This window comes from Dermacentor albipictus, chromosome 4 (genome assembly GCF_038994185.2).
Source record: "Dermacentor albipictus isolate Rhodes 1998 colony chromosome 4, USDA_Dalb.pri_finalv2, whole genome shotgun sequence".
Classification (NCBI taxonomy): domain Eukaryota; kingdom Metazoa; phylum Arthropoda; class Arachnida; order Ixodida; family Ixodidae; genus Dermacentor; species Dermacentor albipictus.
The window spans coordinates 42,866,394-42,882,293 of NC_091824.1; the positions used below are offsets into that span (position 1 = coordinate 42,866,394).

At 44.7% G+C, this 15,900-nt stretch overlaps 1 protein-coding gene across 1 annotated transcript in view; it reads right to left on the bottom strand.

Annotated features, from left to right (window-relative positions):
* Positions 1-1,096: 1,096 nt before the first annotated feature.
* Cdc16 (cell division cycle protein 16) overlaps positions 1,097-15,900 on the bottom strand; it is a 54,290-nt gene continuing 39,486 nt past the window's right edge. Inside the window, exons 13-17 of the mRNA XM_065438790.2 lie at positions 14,286-14,438; positions 9,627-9,752; positions 3,575-3,710; positions 2,753-2,843; positions 1,097-1,265 (exon numbers count right to left, since the gene is read on the bottom strand). Of these exons, the coding sequence (XP_065294862.1) occupies positions 1,144-1,265; positions 2,753-2,843; positions 3,575-3,710; positions 9,627-9,752; positions 14,286-14,438 (628 nt within the window). The 3' untranslated portion in view covers positions 1,097-1,143. The remainder of the gene's footprint in view (positions 1,266-2,752; positions 2,844-3,574; positions 3,711-9,626; positions 9,753-14,285; positions 14,439-15,900) is intronic.

A 15,900-nucleotide genomic window follows, 5' to 3' on the forward strand; every position in this document is an offset into this window, starting at 1 on the left:
TGGCGGCTGTTGGAGCAGCGGCGCACCATTTAGCGGCTTGAATTTCTCGTTTTCTTTTTTTCTTTTCAAGGATTTTGCATTTCACTACCTTTCGGCTCAGAAACCTAGCAGCCAGACTTCATCATTATAACCGATAATGCAGCATCGGCGCATTGTAGTAAGCGGGCTACTTTACCATGGAAAACATACAAAAGTCGACGGTGCAGCAGCTTCTCACTGTTATAACCTATATATCGTTAAAACCGGTATCGTTATAAATGGGTTCAACTGTATATGTATGGGCACATACCCAGTGACAATGGGTATGTGCGAGTCTAATAATCCATAGGTGCCTGTGGCAAGGCAAGCACAACGTGCATTGCTAGAATGTTTTGTAAGCAACCTGAGAGAGCAGGACCACACTTGAGCTGACCTTCACAATATATACCTAAGTGCGACCTCAAATTGCAAGAGGAACCCGGCCTTTGAACCACAGCAGAGTCTCAAGAGCCGAGCAATGATTTCATGGCTAATTATGTAGTTCTACCCATTGTATTAAGGCACATAGCTCTCAATTTGTGCAGATGTCAGATACAATGACTATCCAAACCATGGTTTCTTTCTATTCACTGGCTGCTTATTTAGGACAGCACTATCTTCGAAACTGGCAAACAAGAACGGCCAGACAACCCACAAAAACCAGTTTGACTCAGACAGGAATGCTCCGGATTAAACATTGTGTGTTTTTTTTTTCTCTCAAACCTATAGAGTAGATTATCAGGGATGCCGTAATGAAGGTCTCCCAGTTCAGTCTGGCTGCCTTGAGTTTCCTTATGTGTCCCAAAAGCATGGCACATGAGTGCTTTTGCATTCTGTCCACACCTGAATGCAGCAGCTGCTACCGTTCAGGAATCGAAACCTTTTTGTCAATGCAGAATTGTAGAAAGCCAACTAGGTTTTAAATATATACAGAGTAAGTACACTCCACATTTCAATGTGTTATGCATTCGCGATGCTAAAAATGTACTTTGACACATGATGATTGCCGTTTTGGAACAAAAGTCCACCAATAGAGGCCTATGACACTTTGTCGGTGGACAGGAAAAAGAACAATGACAACTTGACTAAATTAGCTTTATGTACAGATGTCAACAACCACTCATCCTAATTTATGCTGTCAATGTCGTATTCCTGAGACTGACACGAAGTATTTGTCACGTCCATGTCCAGTGCAGAGCTTCGTGGGCTGTCGCTTGAGGAGTACTCGGGCAGTACTTCAGGCACACCTGTGGCATCAAAATTACACATCATGCATAAAAAAAAAATCTGTAAATGCATTTGTGACAAAGGACATCCCCTAAGACTTTCAGATACTACACACACCTTCTCCCTCTGCCCTGAAATGACTGCCATATGGTGCCTAATTCATGGTACATTTGGTTGGTCCCTACTGCCCTCCGACTGAGTGCAACCATGCAGACCCGCTGTAACACAGAGTCAGAGAAAGTGCGGTCAAGCTAAACATGCAGCCACTCACCAGAGCAATCAGAGGCCAAAACAGGGAACAAGTCAGCGCTTTTGTTCTAAACAAACAAGGTGCGCTCAGGCACCCACCACCTACTGTCAAGGCAGACACCACAACAACAACAGAAACTGCAAGAGCCATGTGACCGGAACTGTGTCAGATCTTGGTCGTGCTTGGAAGGTTGAAGGTGAGAGCCCTATCGAGTGCTAATCTTCGAGCATGGTGCTATGAAATAATAAGCTGAACGTGTTACGAGCGCTTGACTTATAATGCATGCTGTCTAAATGCTCTGGAGTGTTCAAAAATGACCAGCCAAACGTACCATCAGAGAGATTGCTAGTGCCATTATTACAGACACTTATTACATTGGCCAAGTATAAAGCCCGCATGCAAATGTTTTCACTCATGGTACACCGCAAGATGATCACAGAGGGTCTTTAAAAACTAGCTCCCGTTACGTTGATGGGGCACTGCAGCACTTCTTGAGCACAGTAAGAACACTGTCAAATATTATTCTGCTGCCACGCACCAGAAAGCCCCAATTTCGCACTATAGAGTAGACTGCTTGCCCTCTCCTGCGACTTTCGAGGCTCGTTTCCTTTTGCCACCGTTAGGTGACTGATTGTTTACGACCATGAATCGCTCTTGTTCCATGCACACCCCCCTCCAATCTACTGCCATTGAGCTGTGCCAGGTGTCGACCTTGAAGGGCTACAAAAAGTGCACCACCGAAACTAATAAAAAAGGAGTGCACTTTTATCGCCTCCACTTAGAGGAACAGATGAGTAAAAGGGGTACTGGGAAATCTAATGATTGCGCTCGTATGTTAGAAAAAGGTTAGGCATGCAAACACCAATACAAGAAGAGGTAAAAAGACAACACAAACGCAGCTTCCTTCTTTTTGTATTCGTGAGTGCACACTAAAAATTTTTCTAATGAGGACCAACTACCTCAACTTTCTGTCATTCTAAGCTTAATATTTTCGTTTGTATTAGATTTCTGCCAAGGCATTCCGCTCGAACAGCGCGATGCTCAGGTTTCAAGAAAAGGCCTTCGGGCCACTTTAACGACTGAATGTAGGCTGTGTACTGAGCTCACTTGCTGGGGAGTCGCCAGGTATGGTGGCACGGCGGCTGCGCACCACCTGACACACTCGCTTTCCTTACGTCCTCAATGAAAATGGTGGGCGCTGGGCAGACCACTTCTACATGAACTGGAAGAAAGCACGAGCACGCTTCATTTGCATACCTTTGCAAGGCTGTAGATCGCTCATCTGCTGCTCGATCGCTTGAGAGAGCATCGTGGTTGAAAATGCATCATCCCTCTGCAGACCTAAGGCCTGAAAATGAAAAAATTAAAAAAAGAAAATTCTTGCTTTATTGCTTTTCTCCCACTTGAATCCCTTGCTCATTGCCTAATGATGCTGCTAATTTCCATTATACAGGATGCAATTTTATTACAGCATGTGTTCGTATTTATCAAGCACATTGTGTATTTCATTCTGTATATCGTGCTCCTTTAATCTGAGATTGCACTTTCATTACTCAATGCCCTACAAAAGCCTGTAAAGTATGTACAATAATTATTTAAGTAATTACAATAAAAATGATCACGTGAGCCTAACTTATGTCTCCTGCAGGACAAAAGCCTTTTCCAGCGATCTTCATTACCCCCCCACTCACGCCAGCTGATTATAAGTTATGCTTGCAAATTTTCTAATTTTATCATGCCACCTAATTCTCTGGCGTCTTCAACTAGACTTCCTCTCTCTTGGCAGTCGTTCTGTAAATCTAATGGTCCACCGGCCATCTGCCCTACGCATTACATAGCTTGCCTGGCTCTATTTTTTCCTCTCAATCTCAACTAGAATATCGGCTACCCCCATTTTCTCTCTGATTTATTCTGCTGTATTGCCATCTTTTGACATAACACCTATCATCTTTTTGTTCATTGTTATTTGCGCAGTTCTCAAATTCTGCTCGAACTTGTTTAACCTCTGCCCCTTATGTTCCATATGCTCCGGTCATAGTAACGTGCAACATTTTCGCATGTGTCAACACAATGCCGTACCTTGTGAAAGTAGTCGACTGCATGAGACCAGTGACGCATTAGGCTGTGGACAAACCCAATGGCAGAAAGCGTTGAGGCATTCTTTGGATACAGGACCAGGGCCTGCTGGTGATACTCCAGGGCTCTGTTGTACTTCCTGCGTTTAATTAAAACATCCCTAATTTCAAACACCATGAAAAAAAAAAAGAGAAAAGCAAGATCAAAACACACCCCAAATGAAAGCGTTGATCAAATCGCAGGACTGCTGCTATTGGCACGCATCAGGCCGCTATCCTTCCTGGCTCACTCTTGCACATTTTCTCTCGCGCCCAGAGAAAACGGTGCGCAATCTTATCGCACTTGTACTTTATATGAAACCTAAGATTCATCCAGCACACGTTGTCGCGTGCTGATGGAGGAACGATAAGACATCTTCAATATGGGCCTAGTGGCGGCTTTGGTTTTGCAGGCCGCACCACACAATTGATCGGGCACTTAAAGACGCTCTCCTTAGATTGAACCCCTTTTTATTCAAATAAATTTGTGGTCCCCTTGGAGTTCAATTAATGAGATTATACTGTATTCTCTTCGAGGGGACCCCCAGTGATGTAGACTACAGCTAACTGGCCTGCTTGAAGTGTTAATTGCAAGTGTAACAAATGCTTTCCGAGTGTACATGTGGTTGCTGTCCATTGTTTCTTTGAGCTTGTATCGGACCACGGTTGATGGGCGCCAACCGTGGCACGCGGTGTGCTGAGGCGCAGCGCTGTTGAAACACCCCTTATTCCAACAGAGTCTGTGCTGAAAGGAAAAGGAACCCTAAATCGTGGAAAAGAAAAAAGGATTGTGAGTTTTCTCCACATCGCCAACCTTGCACACTTCCCTCTTGTCTCCCTTCCACACCTCTGAAACAATAGTCAACTGCCGACAGGCGTCTGCAAGAGCCAATGTTCTTAGACATACTTCAGTTTCACAGCTCTGCACGAGAGGTGATCAAAGTGGCAGTCACATTAACTAGTGGCACCGCAATCGCGTATTTCTTCAGCGATGGCACTTCTGCTTTTGCTTCAGGATTCATTTTAGCGGTGGCGTTTCATCCACCGCTACTGTTGTCATGTTGTAGGCGTCGTGTGATGTGTGGTGGTTTTTTCAGGTGTAAAGCTTCACACAGAAGCATTTCTGCATGTCACAACAGCAAGAAGTTTTTTATGCAGTCCTGCTTTTCTCCCTACCATAATAGTGATGACGGTAGTACCGTATTTACACGATTGTAAGTCGACTCGAATGTAAGTCGAGCCCCCCATATCGCGTGACCGGAAAAAAAATAATAAGAGAGCGTACCCGAGGGCGCATTCAATAACGAAAATTTATTAGTAGCTGACATGGCCACTGGACTACTCGTCTTCACTAGTGCTGCCATCGTCATCGTTGCTGCGGTGCCACAGCGCGTCGTGGTCCAGCGAAATTTCAAATTTGGCAAACTACCGCACCAGGACATCTTGCAGGACAGCCGCCCACGCCAAATGCACTCTACCACACGCAGCCGTCAGGGAGGCTCTTTTGACAGGTCCGGTTGGCGTAATTTCGCAGTCTTCTGCCGCCAGCCACTCGTTGTACTCACGGTGGAGCAGAACCTTAAAATTAAGGCGAAGGTCCGGGCTTGTTTCATGACCACTCCGCACTTCACTGGCAGGGACCGATCACGCATTTCAGCGACGTACGCCGCAAGCTTAGCCTACAGCTCCGGAAAGCGCCCAGACTTTGGCACGTCGGAAATTTCTCACTTGTCATCTCAGGTGAAAATTTCGCTTCGCTGCATCGCCACTCTCGCACCACCCGTTCAGAAACATCGAAATTGCGGCCCGCTGTGCAGTGATTTGTTTCTTCGGCGTAAAGGATGGCAGCCCTCTTGAACGCTGCTGTGAACGAGTGCTGAACGATTAGTGGGCCTGGAGCACTCATGATGACTGGGGAAGCATAGAAGTAGCACGTAGCCGGCAGTCAAGTAGAACGCGTCAAACCAATACCATGTCAATACCAATGCCTTCACACAGAGAAAGAGAAACAAGCGAGCGGTGTCTGCTCTTCCATGAACTACCGATACTCCCCGCAAGCGCCGCCGTTCTGAGGGTGCCGCCGCAAATGGGAACAGCGGCGCTTCCATCAACTATCGACACCCCCTCCCCATGAGTGTTGCATGTGGTACTGTAAAACTCTCAAAAATGTTGAAAAACCCTTCTGAAAAGCGAACAAACACGCGGGATAGCGAAAAGATACGGGTAGGGCCAGAGAGCAAACATAAAATTCTAACTACGTTGTAGCTCCCGTTGGTATCGCTTTTTTTTTTGGCGGGGCCATGTTTCGGTTTCGATTGTAAGTCGACCCCCCAACTTCAGACTTTCAAATTTAAAAAAAGGGGTCGACTTACAATCGTGTAAATACGGTATGTCGCCACCTCACCAGAGAGCTTTAAAAATGGGAACGCATGCAACGTCGAAAGGACAAATGCCTCACATACTTCAGTTCAAATTTCAGTTCAAGTTCAAATTATGTGACCATCATTTAGAGTAGCACTATATTTTGAAATAGACTAGAATGTCATTGTTGATAACAAAGAAGCATTCATTCTTTGCAGAAAATGGACGTTGGTTCTTGGTGCAATTAATTCCATGACTTTGTTTTGGTTTTCGCAAGCCCATCTGAAAGCAAGAGATGTGATGTGAAGGCAACATTCCCAAAAGAACGTGTTTTTTTAGTGTCAGCAAGCACTCAGGCAAAAGCTTAATTGTAGTGAATGCAATTGATCAAGTTCAAAGCATGCAGTTGTGTTGGGAAGAACCAAGCTAATAAAATATGACTTTTTTTTGCATGAACTTGCTGCATGAAGGGCTTCATAATATCCACAAAAAACTATTTCAAGTGGTTGTACTACCGTCACAAGCATTGAGATCATCCTTGGAAAAGCAGACAGCTTGAAAACAAGCATAGATAAGAAGGCCAAGGTAACACAGTGGCATATGTATAAGATAGCGAGATAATATTTGTCACAAAAAGAATGTGGGATGGTTAGCTTACTAGCAGGGCAGTACTATACAATTGTACCTCACAATAACGAAATTGGCAGAGAATGCGAAAAAATTCACTTTCCCGAGAATTTCGTTGTTGCAAAATGAGACAGCACACATTGCAGAAAGAAACTTCACTGTCAAAATTCTGTTGGCCTATTTTTGGCAAGCATGCGAGGATACAGAACCGCATGGCCGACAGCAAAAAGTTCGCCGCATGGGTTGATCAGCAGTGGCGGCGCTACCGTGGAGCAGTATTCTTGGCCAATTGCTTTCAGAGATACGATCACTTTTGTGAGGTATTGCATAACTTGGCACCGGATGCTCCACGCATGCAGCAGCATTTCTCCAGCGCATGCTGTCACCCGGAGGCGTCGATGCATCCGGTGCCAAGTGCGAAAGTGATCGTATCTCGAACATCTGACGGCAGTCTATCGATATTACGGCGCCTTCGGGTAAATCTACGTCCAGCACCCAATCTGCATGCAATGCCTGTCGGGTGGCACCGAAACCAATGCTCTTGAAGTGAGGAATGCGTAGTATTCCTGGAAGATCGCTCAATCACAGCCCGATGCATGGCACTCTATGCTGCGACTGCCATCTTAAACGTCATAAACAATTCCAAGTTGTTGGGATGTGTATTTCCTTGGTTTTGCTGCATTTTCCTCGCAGAGGCACACATTACGCACTGCACTAGATGTGCAAGAACCGTCGTCACATGTCGGTAGCAATATGCTGCCGCTTCAAACGGGCAATCGACAAACAAGATGTGCGGCCATGGCGTATTTCCGGCGTGATCGTTTCCCATGCTTTGTTGTTTTTGTAAACAAAAATGTTGGTGCCACCATAAATGTAATGCGGTAGTGTTTTACGGAATTTTAGTGCAAAGCAATCGCATATGAGCACATTTGGAGCCTGCTGGCCTTGCATGAGTAGGTAATATGCGGGGTTATGCTCCGGCAAATTTCGTTGATGCGGGATTGTAGTACAGTTACATTTCGTTGTCGAGAGATACGAAATGCATTGAATCCTACAGGTGTTCGTCGGGGATACGAAAATATTTCGTTGTAGAAACAATTTCGTTATCGCGGGTTCCCACTATAGTATTAGTGCATCTTACAAGTGTGAGCATGTGTTGTGCATGATGCATACTTAATACCGCTGCTTCCGCATAGGTGATTGTTCTTTGACAAGCAGCCCTAAAAAACACTGAACAGAGCACTCTGGTACTTCTAATTTTCGTGAGTGAGTTGGTTGGAAAGCAGAATAATAGCACACGACCACACACTTGGGTCCTAGTTTCACCCCAAATAACTAGCTAGCCGTGCCTTTGCGCTCTTGAGGGTGGTGCTATGGGAAACACAGATACAGAGAAGTCCTTGGCATACAATGGTGCGTGGGCAGCCAAAATACAGTCACCAAAGAGCAAATGGTCCCAGCCACTTGGGGAAAATGACCCACCACAGCGATCTTATCGCAGGAGTAGACGATGCACGGTGCCTGAAGAGATACGATACTGCAGCGCCAATAAATACATAGACAGAGTGAAATCCTTGTTACCAAACCATAGCTGGTTTGTTATAAAGCTGTAAGTGCACAGCTAAACTACAATAACGAGCAAACAAGTGGTAGAAGCCGGCTCGTGCAAGCAACCCAGCGTAGCAGGAGCAGACGATTCGCGGCATGCGACGGAAGACTTGACTGTAGCAGCATCGGTTCCAGCGGCAGCTACTGCAGCTATGCCGGCCATTGGCCGCACTTGGGGAGCTGTGAAACTCAAGTACGTCTAAGAACGTTGTGCGAGAGAAGCTGCTGACACAGTCGACTCATGTTTTCGAGAGGTGAAAGGGAGACGGAAGAGAAGTGCACAAGGCTGGCTACACAGTCGAGTTGCACAGTGTGCACAGCACGCAGGCAGGATGCGGCTCACAATGTGTTATTCTTTTCCACAGTTTAGCGTTCCATTTCCTTTCGGCATGGAAACCCAGTAGACAGATTAAATTGTTGTAACCAATAATGGGGAATGGGAACATTGTACAGTAGACTTCCGTTAATTTGACTTGGGTTAATTCAATCACAACCGAAGGTCCTGGCTGGCATTCATGCATTTCTATAGGCACCAAATTCATTGGATAATTCCAACGTAACCAGTCAGCATGCGCACTCCTGACCCCTATGGTGACCCCAACGGAACAAGACCCTCCTATGCTTCAGCGACCACTCATGGTCACATGGGACGCGATTTGAGAGGTGCGTACGCGAGCAGCAGCTTGTAATTAAACCATTTGACCATCTGCGTCTATGGAAGCTTCCATTTATTGTTTCTATGTTCCTTCGCGGCTGAAGTAAACTTCTTTTATATTGAAATCATGCATAAACACACTTTATTGTATTCAGGTTGTAAATATGTGGTGTTCTATGGACATGAAGCTATAAAAAGTTAAATACTTTGTTATACTGAGGTTTAACTGAGTGTGAGTATATATATATATATATATATATATATATATATATATATATATATATAGTGCAACTGACAGTGGTTTTTACCAGACCACCGTCGGTTGTACTGTGCTCCTCAAAGATGCGTGTCGAGTGAGCTCTTGAACAGCGGCTCTGCGATGTGGTAAACATGGTTCAAATCATGCATCCAGGACCTCAGAGAGGTGTGATGTAATGCCCCTAATGCATCTCTCTCGCATTTATCCCTAACTTGCCACTGAATTTTTCTCTATGTGTCACATCAGGCGTATTTTTCTAGTGGCTGGATAGATGCTTCTCATGTATGCTGCACATGAAATAGTTGATGTTCTCATATCTGACGTTCCTGTACAGTTCCCACATGGAGTTCTTATTCTGCAAACTTGACAAAACTCACTGGAGAGAATATAGGCGCTGCAGCAGCATGCTTTTCATGATTGTGACGAATGTAATGAAACTAAATTTACAAGGGACCAAAATATTTGGCACCCGAAGAGGATACGGATAGAAAAATGTTGACAGCATACCTCAACTTTCGGCAGGTGTGACCAAGGTTGTTCAGAAGGGGCTCCCATTTCTCAGGAAGGACACCATGGTCATTCGCTTGAAGCAAACTCAGTGCATTCTCAAAATGTCGCCTGGCAGTCGGGTACCTGCACAAAGTGAACGCCAACAGGCTGCTTGTAAGAACAGGTGAAGACTGCCACAAGGCGATGTTCCCAGCAATTGATTGATCAATTTGTGTCTCAAAGTGACGCAGACTGTGTCCATAATTTGAGGTTTCCAGTAAATGAGTGAGTGAGTGAGTGATTGATTGATTGATTAATTTGTTGATTGACTGACTGACTAGGTTTAACATCTCAAATGAACAGAGAACAGATGAACTGCTTTATTTAACTGATTGCATGCAATGTCTCAGAGAAACTCGGAGCATGTCCATAATATGACGTTTCCAGTAAATGACTGATTAGCTCAGACCACCCGTAATTAACAACGTAACCTCTTATAGTGCAGGACCAGATATATTAAGGTTACTTCTGACTTACGCTTATCTTCCCATAGAACTCAACTTCCCATAGAACTCAATGTATACGCCTACCACTTCTAGTGGAGCTGGACAAGACGAAACACTGTTTGCAATGAGGTTGCCAAAAAATCCCACAGGCAAGCGAGGCAGAGAGCACGCCTCTCAATGGGGCACACCTGTCAAGGGGAGAGCAACAAAGACGGAGGAGGAGGAGACACGGAGCAAGCTAACGAACTAGGAACATATGGAAAAAAAAGAAAAAAATGTGGCGGCAGTGTGCTGGCCCCGTGAGCATGCAGGGGTTGTCTAGGCAACGGAGAAGCCTTTTGCTCCGGCATCTGGTCAGTGGCGCACGGCCCGTACCGAATATGTGCGCATTGTCACTCTTTGGCTCTTCAGTTTGTGTGCAGGAAATAAATTGTGTTGCCGACTGATATTACAGTACGTGGAAGGGGTCACATAAGATCATGTGGAAACGCCACTGGATTTGTCTAAGGTTATACGTAAGCATTGTGCCACTTGTCATGTCTACGTATACGATGCGACATATGTTGTTTGCCGCAACTGACGAAGCAGTAGATGGTTCATTAAATGTATGCTTTGTTGACCTTGCAATCTGTTTGGCTCTTGATCTGACCAGTACAAATGCTTATCAGCCCTTAGCGGTCACTGTGAACGTTACTGTACTCATTTCAACCCTTATCAACCCTTATCAGTCGTTGTCAACCTTATCAGAATTGTTTCAACCCTTATCAACCTTATCAGACATGATCGGACCCTTATCAGTCATTATCAACCTTATCAGATTACATCCGACCCTTATCAACCATTTCAGTCCTTATCAACCTTATCAGAATTGCTCCAACAATTATAAACCCTTATGGTTCTTTAGCACTGCGCCAAACCATTATTAACTGCAATCAGGCCCATAGAACCCCTGATGACTTATCAACTCAGTGACTGCTTATCTGTATGTGCTGGGTGCCAACACAGACAATGTGGTACAACACGTTCATAACGTTCAGGCAAATCCTCCATCTGCAAGCGTAGCTGTTTAGCCCAGTGGGTAAGACACTTGGCTTCTGAGCATGGGGTTGTAGGTTCGAAACTCACTGTCGCTGTTTGTCTTTTAATCTTTCCTTTCAAATTTATTCTGCTCTTCTTTAGTGAGCGCATTGTGTTATGCATTACGGATGGACTGACAGACAGATTTCCTGAGTGAGTTGCCTAAGAATGCTTACGTATTAAAGGGGCCCTGAACCACTTTTTATCGAAGTGGAGAAAGACATTTGAAGTGAAGATAGGCTATTTCAGAACCACTTTGCCGCAAAATGTACTTCAATGCGTTCAGCAGAAGCGGAATTATCGGCAATCAAACACGGCCTCAGCTGTGCTCCCCTTCCTCCTCCAATGCCTTGCACTGCGAAGGCTACGGCGGAGACATAACCGCGGCGTGCAGTTCAAATTTCCGATTTGGTGCCTATGCCGCACTAAACGTAAGCCAAATGCAGCTGTCCTCAGAGAGCCGCAGTGTGCTTAGCCACTGGACTCATGGCGGCACCTCGCGGCGGCCGCGGTGTAGCCGAGCGCAGCGACCAATAGTAGCTGCATATTTGAGTGTGCTTTATGACGAAATAAAGCACACAGAAAAGAGCGAGGATCATGAGGTTTTTGAAACGAGAGCACTTGAGAGAAAGGTGACTTCGCGCTCCGCTTGCGAGCTCTACGGATCGCGTACGACAGCAGAACTTGGCTGTGATTTTCACAACAGCATACGCTCCCCGCGTACTATGTTACTTGACCAAGCCCGAGGGTAGGTTCAGGACCCCTTTAATATGTCTGTGTTATCGGGCAGGCCAGAAAAACCAATCTCGACGGTAAAATCAATTCATTGTGTTTTTACAACTTCAGCACTGCGAAAAAAATTAGTCGAGGCCGCAAGTGCATTTCGCGATCACCTGTCACAATGCATGTCGCTGCAAAGTGCAGATATCGTGTGCACAACCTTGGAAGGTATATTTGGACAATCACCTTCGGCGGACTGAAGGTGATATTGCTGCAAGTGACCATCCGAGAAAACATTCCCTCGACTCCACGACGCTGTCAGTTTAAACTGTGTTCCACAAATTTATCGGTTTGAAACACAGTCCACATGCCAGCTTTCCCTGTTATTACCAGTATGCGCACATAAAAAACTTTTGCTGTACGCATTTGCGGTAGTTGCCCTTAGTTCAGCCTGCGCAAGCGATCTCGTGCCAGATCTCTCTGTATCTGTCTAGAGGACTAACGTATAGTATCAAAGGCAAGCTTCCCATGTGCAGGATGCCGCCCAACACCTCTGCTGGCCAGGCCTAACCAGCGCCATCTCGTCAGGAGTCGACGTCCAAAGTTGCAGCTTGGTGCAGAGTCAATGAAATGCTCCCCAGTGGCTGGAGGGAAAATGAGCAGGGTACTACTCTCAGCTTTACTAGCTGTGCATGTGGATGGCTCGTGCAAACTTCAACCATTCGTTATCGGCAAATTACCACTCTGCTTCAAGAACAATAAAAGCTATTCAGTCCAATACACATTCCACAAGAGGGCGTAGGAAACACTCGAGCTTTTCACCAAGTGCCGCCGGGCATGGTATGCCAAACTGGAGGTGTCTGCACTGTCGAGTTTGTCTTCTTTTAGACAAGGGACTTCTGCAAACGGCATTTTATGGTTTTGTTAGGGGCCAGAATGAATTCAGTCCGAACATCCACTTGGACAGTGATCTTTACAATGCAGTTTGAAGTTAATGAAATCACCACACACCACATCTCGCTAATCCAGCAGCTAGAAGGGGAAGGGCTGAGAACGAAGGTACCACGAGTCACTGAAGTACTGAGCAGCACACAAGAAGAGACGCATGGACTTTTTGCGGCGTTCAAGAAGCGAGGAAGACTGGTTCCAAGAGTAAGTCTGTTCCGAAACCCAAAACAACAGTCTGCCTGGCTTGTTGCCCGCACATGACGATCGACCATAACAATGTATTGTTGGTATTGTAACGAACCTGCTGCTGGGCATGTTCACGCGCAATTTACAGTACAAATGTGCTGCAGACGGCACTGCACGCATATATACAGGCTGATTTGATTTCACAGTGTGCCCATTTCTACCTTATCTTGAGTAATCGACATGGGCGAGGCACAGAGCGTTCTCCCATCTCGATGATGCGCGCTTTTAGGGTTAGCATTATATCAAAAATCATTCTGCAGTGAAAGTAGCTTAAATTTATGTGCAAAAAGCAAGTAAACATGTGTACGTTCAACGATACAATTTGCCTTGAAGAAGCAAATCGGCAAATTCCCGCTTCTCATGATCTCGGGAAACTGCTTGAGATGTGCAGAGATCTTGGATAAGCTTCAGACAGGCATACATTAGTATATTTCAAATTACTGATATATCATACTATTTTGGAATCCCCTTCGAGTTCGATATATTCAGCATCGAGTGCAGTACATGCTAGATTTACTCAATTTCGACACCCACTTTTTGCCAGAAAAATTTACTGAGAAATGACATGCATGTTAGATTTGAGTACAAAACCAAATTAACAGTAGTGACAAGCTAATATCACTTGCATAAAAATTTCTGTAATGCAATCCAAGCCACACATCACTGTAGCTGTAGAACTGTAGAAGCTAAAGTAGCTTTCTGCACACTCCTTAAATTCGTTAGGCTATAGTAATTTTGGACACTGTGGTTAGTATTCAAGGTCAGCAAAGTGCTTAACAAGTGCAGTATCTCAGATGCCATAGAAGGAACAAAAGAGAAGTTTCTCAGGGCTGCTGATAGTGATAAAAAGACCTTCGATAGCGACAATGAGTACTGCTCGTTGTACTGTAGCTTGAACATGACTAATTTTCTTTCTGAAGGTCAGAGAAATATCACCATTACTCTCCCTTGTTATGAAAAACTGGTGAGTGAACAAATGTATTTGTTCACTCACCAATTTAATTTCTCGAAGTGTGAAAATCAAACTGTTACAACTAAAGACACTGCAGTTCTCATTTGTGGCTGTGAAAATTGAGAGCACATTAGAACCAAGTAAATATGGTTTTCACATGCCATTGTTGTGAGAGTTATACAGCAGAACTTGAGGAGTATCTGAATATAAGAGGAATGCAATACATACTCTTGATTCTGAAAGGCCACCACACCCATTTCATGGAGCACAAATGGGTCGTTGGGTGCGATAGCCAGTGCCTGGCTAAAAAAGCGCTCCGCCAGCTTCGTGTTGTTGGTCAGGCCATACTCGAGCCCAATGTACAGGAACGGGAGGTGACACCTGGTGGTGGAGAAGTGTACACGAAAATTACACACCATGCACTATTAATCACACAATTTCCCAATTTCTATTGAAAATATATTGCAAAAAGTAGAGACTACAAGCCTGCTATAGAGGCCATTTATGAGTGGGCTATACATTATGAATAAAGTAAGAACTCCCTATAACAATGTTAAAGGGGAGCCACATTTACTGCATTCAAATGTAAGGTGGTCACAAAAAGAAAAAACTTAAACAATATAAACAACAACAACCGACGAATTACTCAAACTCAGCGGGAATCGCCTGAAATAACCCTGAATAAGTGGAATAATCGTTACGGGTTATACGCAAATTTTGCCTTGAGGTGCGACTTCATGGCAGCATAACTCTCGCTCTCAATGTGGCTTTGTAGTGTGGCCGTGCAGCCGTGAAAACACATTTTGAGGTGATACTTTCACTTACGTGAAGTCCCATCTCAAGGTGAAATTCGCATAAAACCTGCAATCTAACTTCAATGTTAAATTTTTCAAATTCTTGGTGCCGGTTACATATACAAAAATACGGTACTGCTTCACCTAAGACTTATTAGTTGCTACAATTTTAAGTCAGTTTCGCTGCAGCACAGCCATGTTATGCGGCGAAGCATAGAGATCATATTGCGGTGAAGTATATAAAAAGTAAAACGGGGGCACTGTCATAGGGCCACTGCTGGAGCTTATGGCTACCCAACACTGTCAGCTTAAGAACCCACACTGTATAGTGCCTCTACATACAGCTAATCCAGCTAAGTGCCTAAAAACATGATTTCCAAACTATAAGTTTGGCCATGTAGCAAACTTGGCAATGTATTTAGACCCTCACTCTAACGTAGTTGAGTATGACCAGGAAGCTTCAATGAAAAACTGGGCTAAAAACCAGGCTTTAGAAGGAGCAAAGAAAATTTCAACACCAACAAGAAACCCAGATATGTGCCCAACAACGAAAACTCTTGAAGAGGTTTCTTCCATGTCAACACTGTGGAAAGATCTTGATAAGAACATCAAGCAGCAGCAATTGTGATTTGCTTGTGGCAGCAATTTTCACTGCCACAAGGACAGGTTGAAGATATGCGAATGATGAAATTTTCGGACAAAGAGAAGAACCACGTGATTGGTGGTGCAAGCATGGTGCTCTTGTTGGCTTGACTTGCGAAGAGATACCTGCCTATGCCGGACACTAATGTGTCCAGTGAGGTGCTCTTTTCAATATCTGGATGAATAATGACACGCAGGAGGGTGTCATTGCATCCCGAACATGTCAAGCAGCTACCCTTCCTTCTTGACAACACTAAATAACTGCAGTTTCAACACTGTCAAGCGAGAGTGTTGCAGTAGAGAATTTCGTTTACCTCAAAGCATAATTTTCCTATACATTAGGTACGTATTTGCTGTGCAATAAACTTGCACATTTTTTTTTACCTTTGGCTGGAGAAAAAAATTGC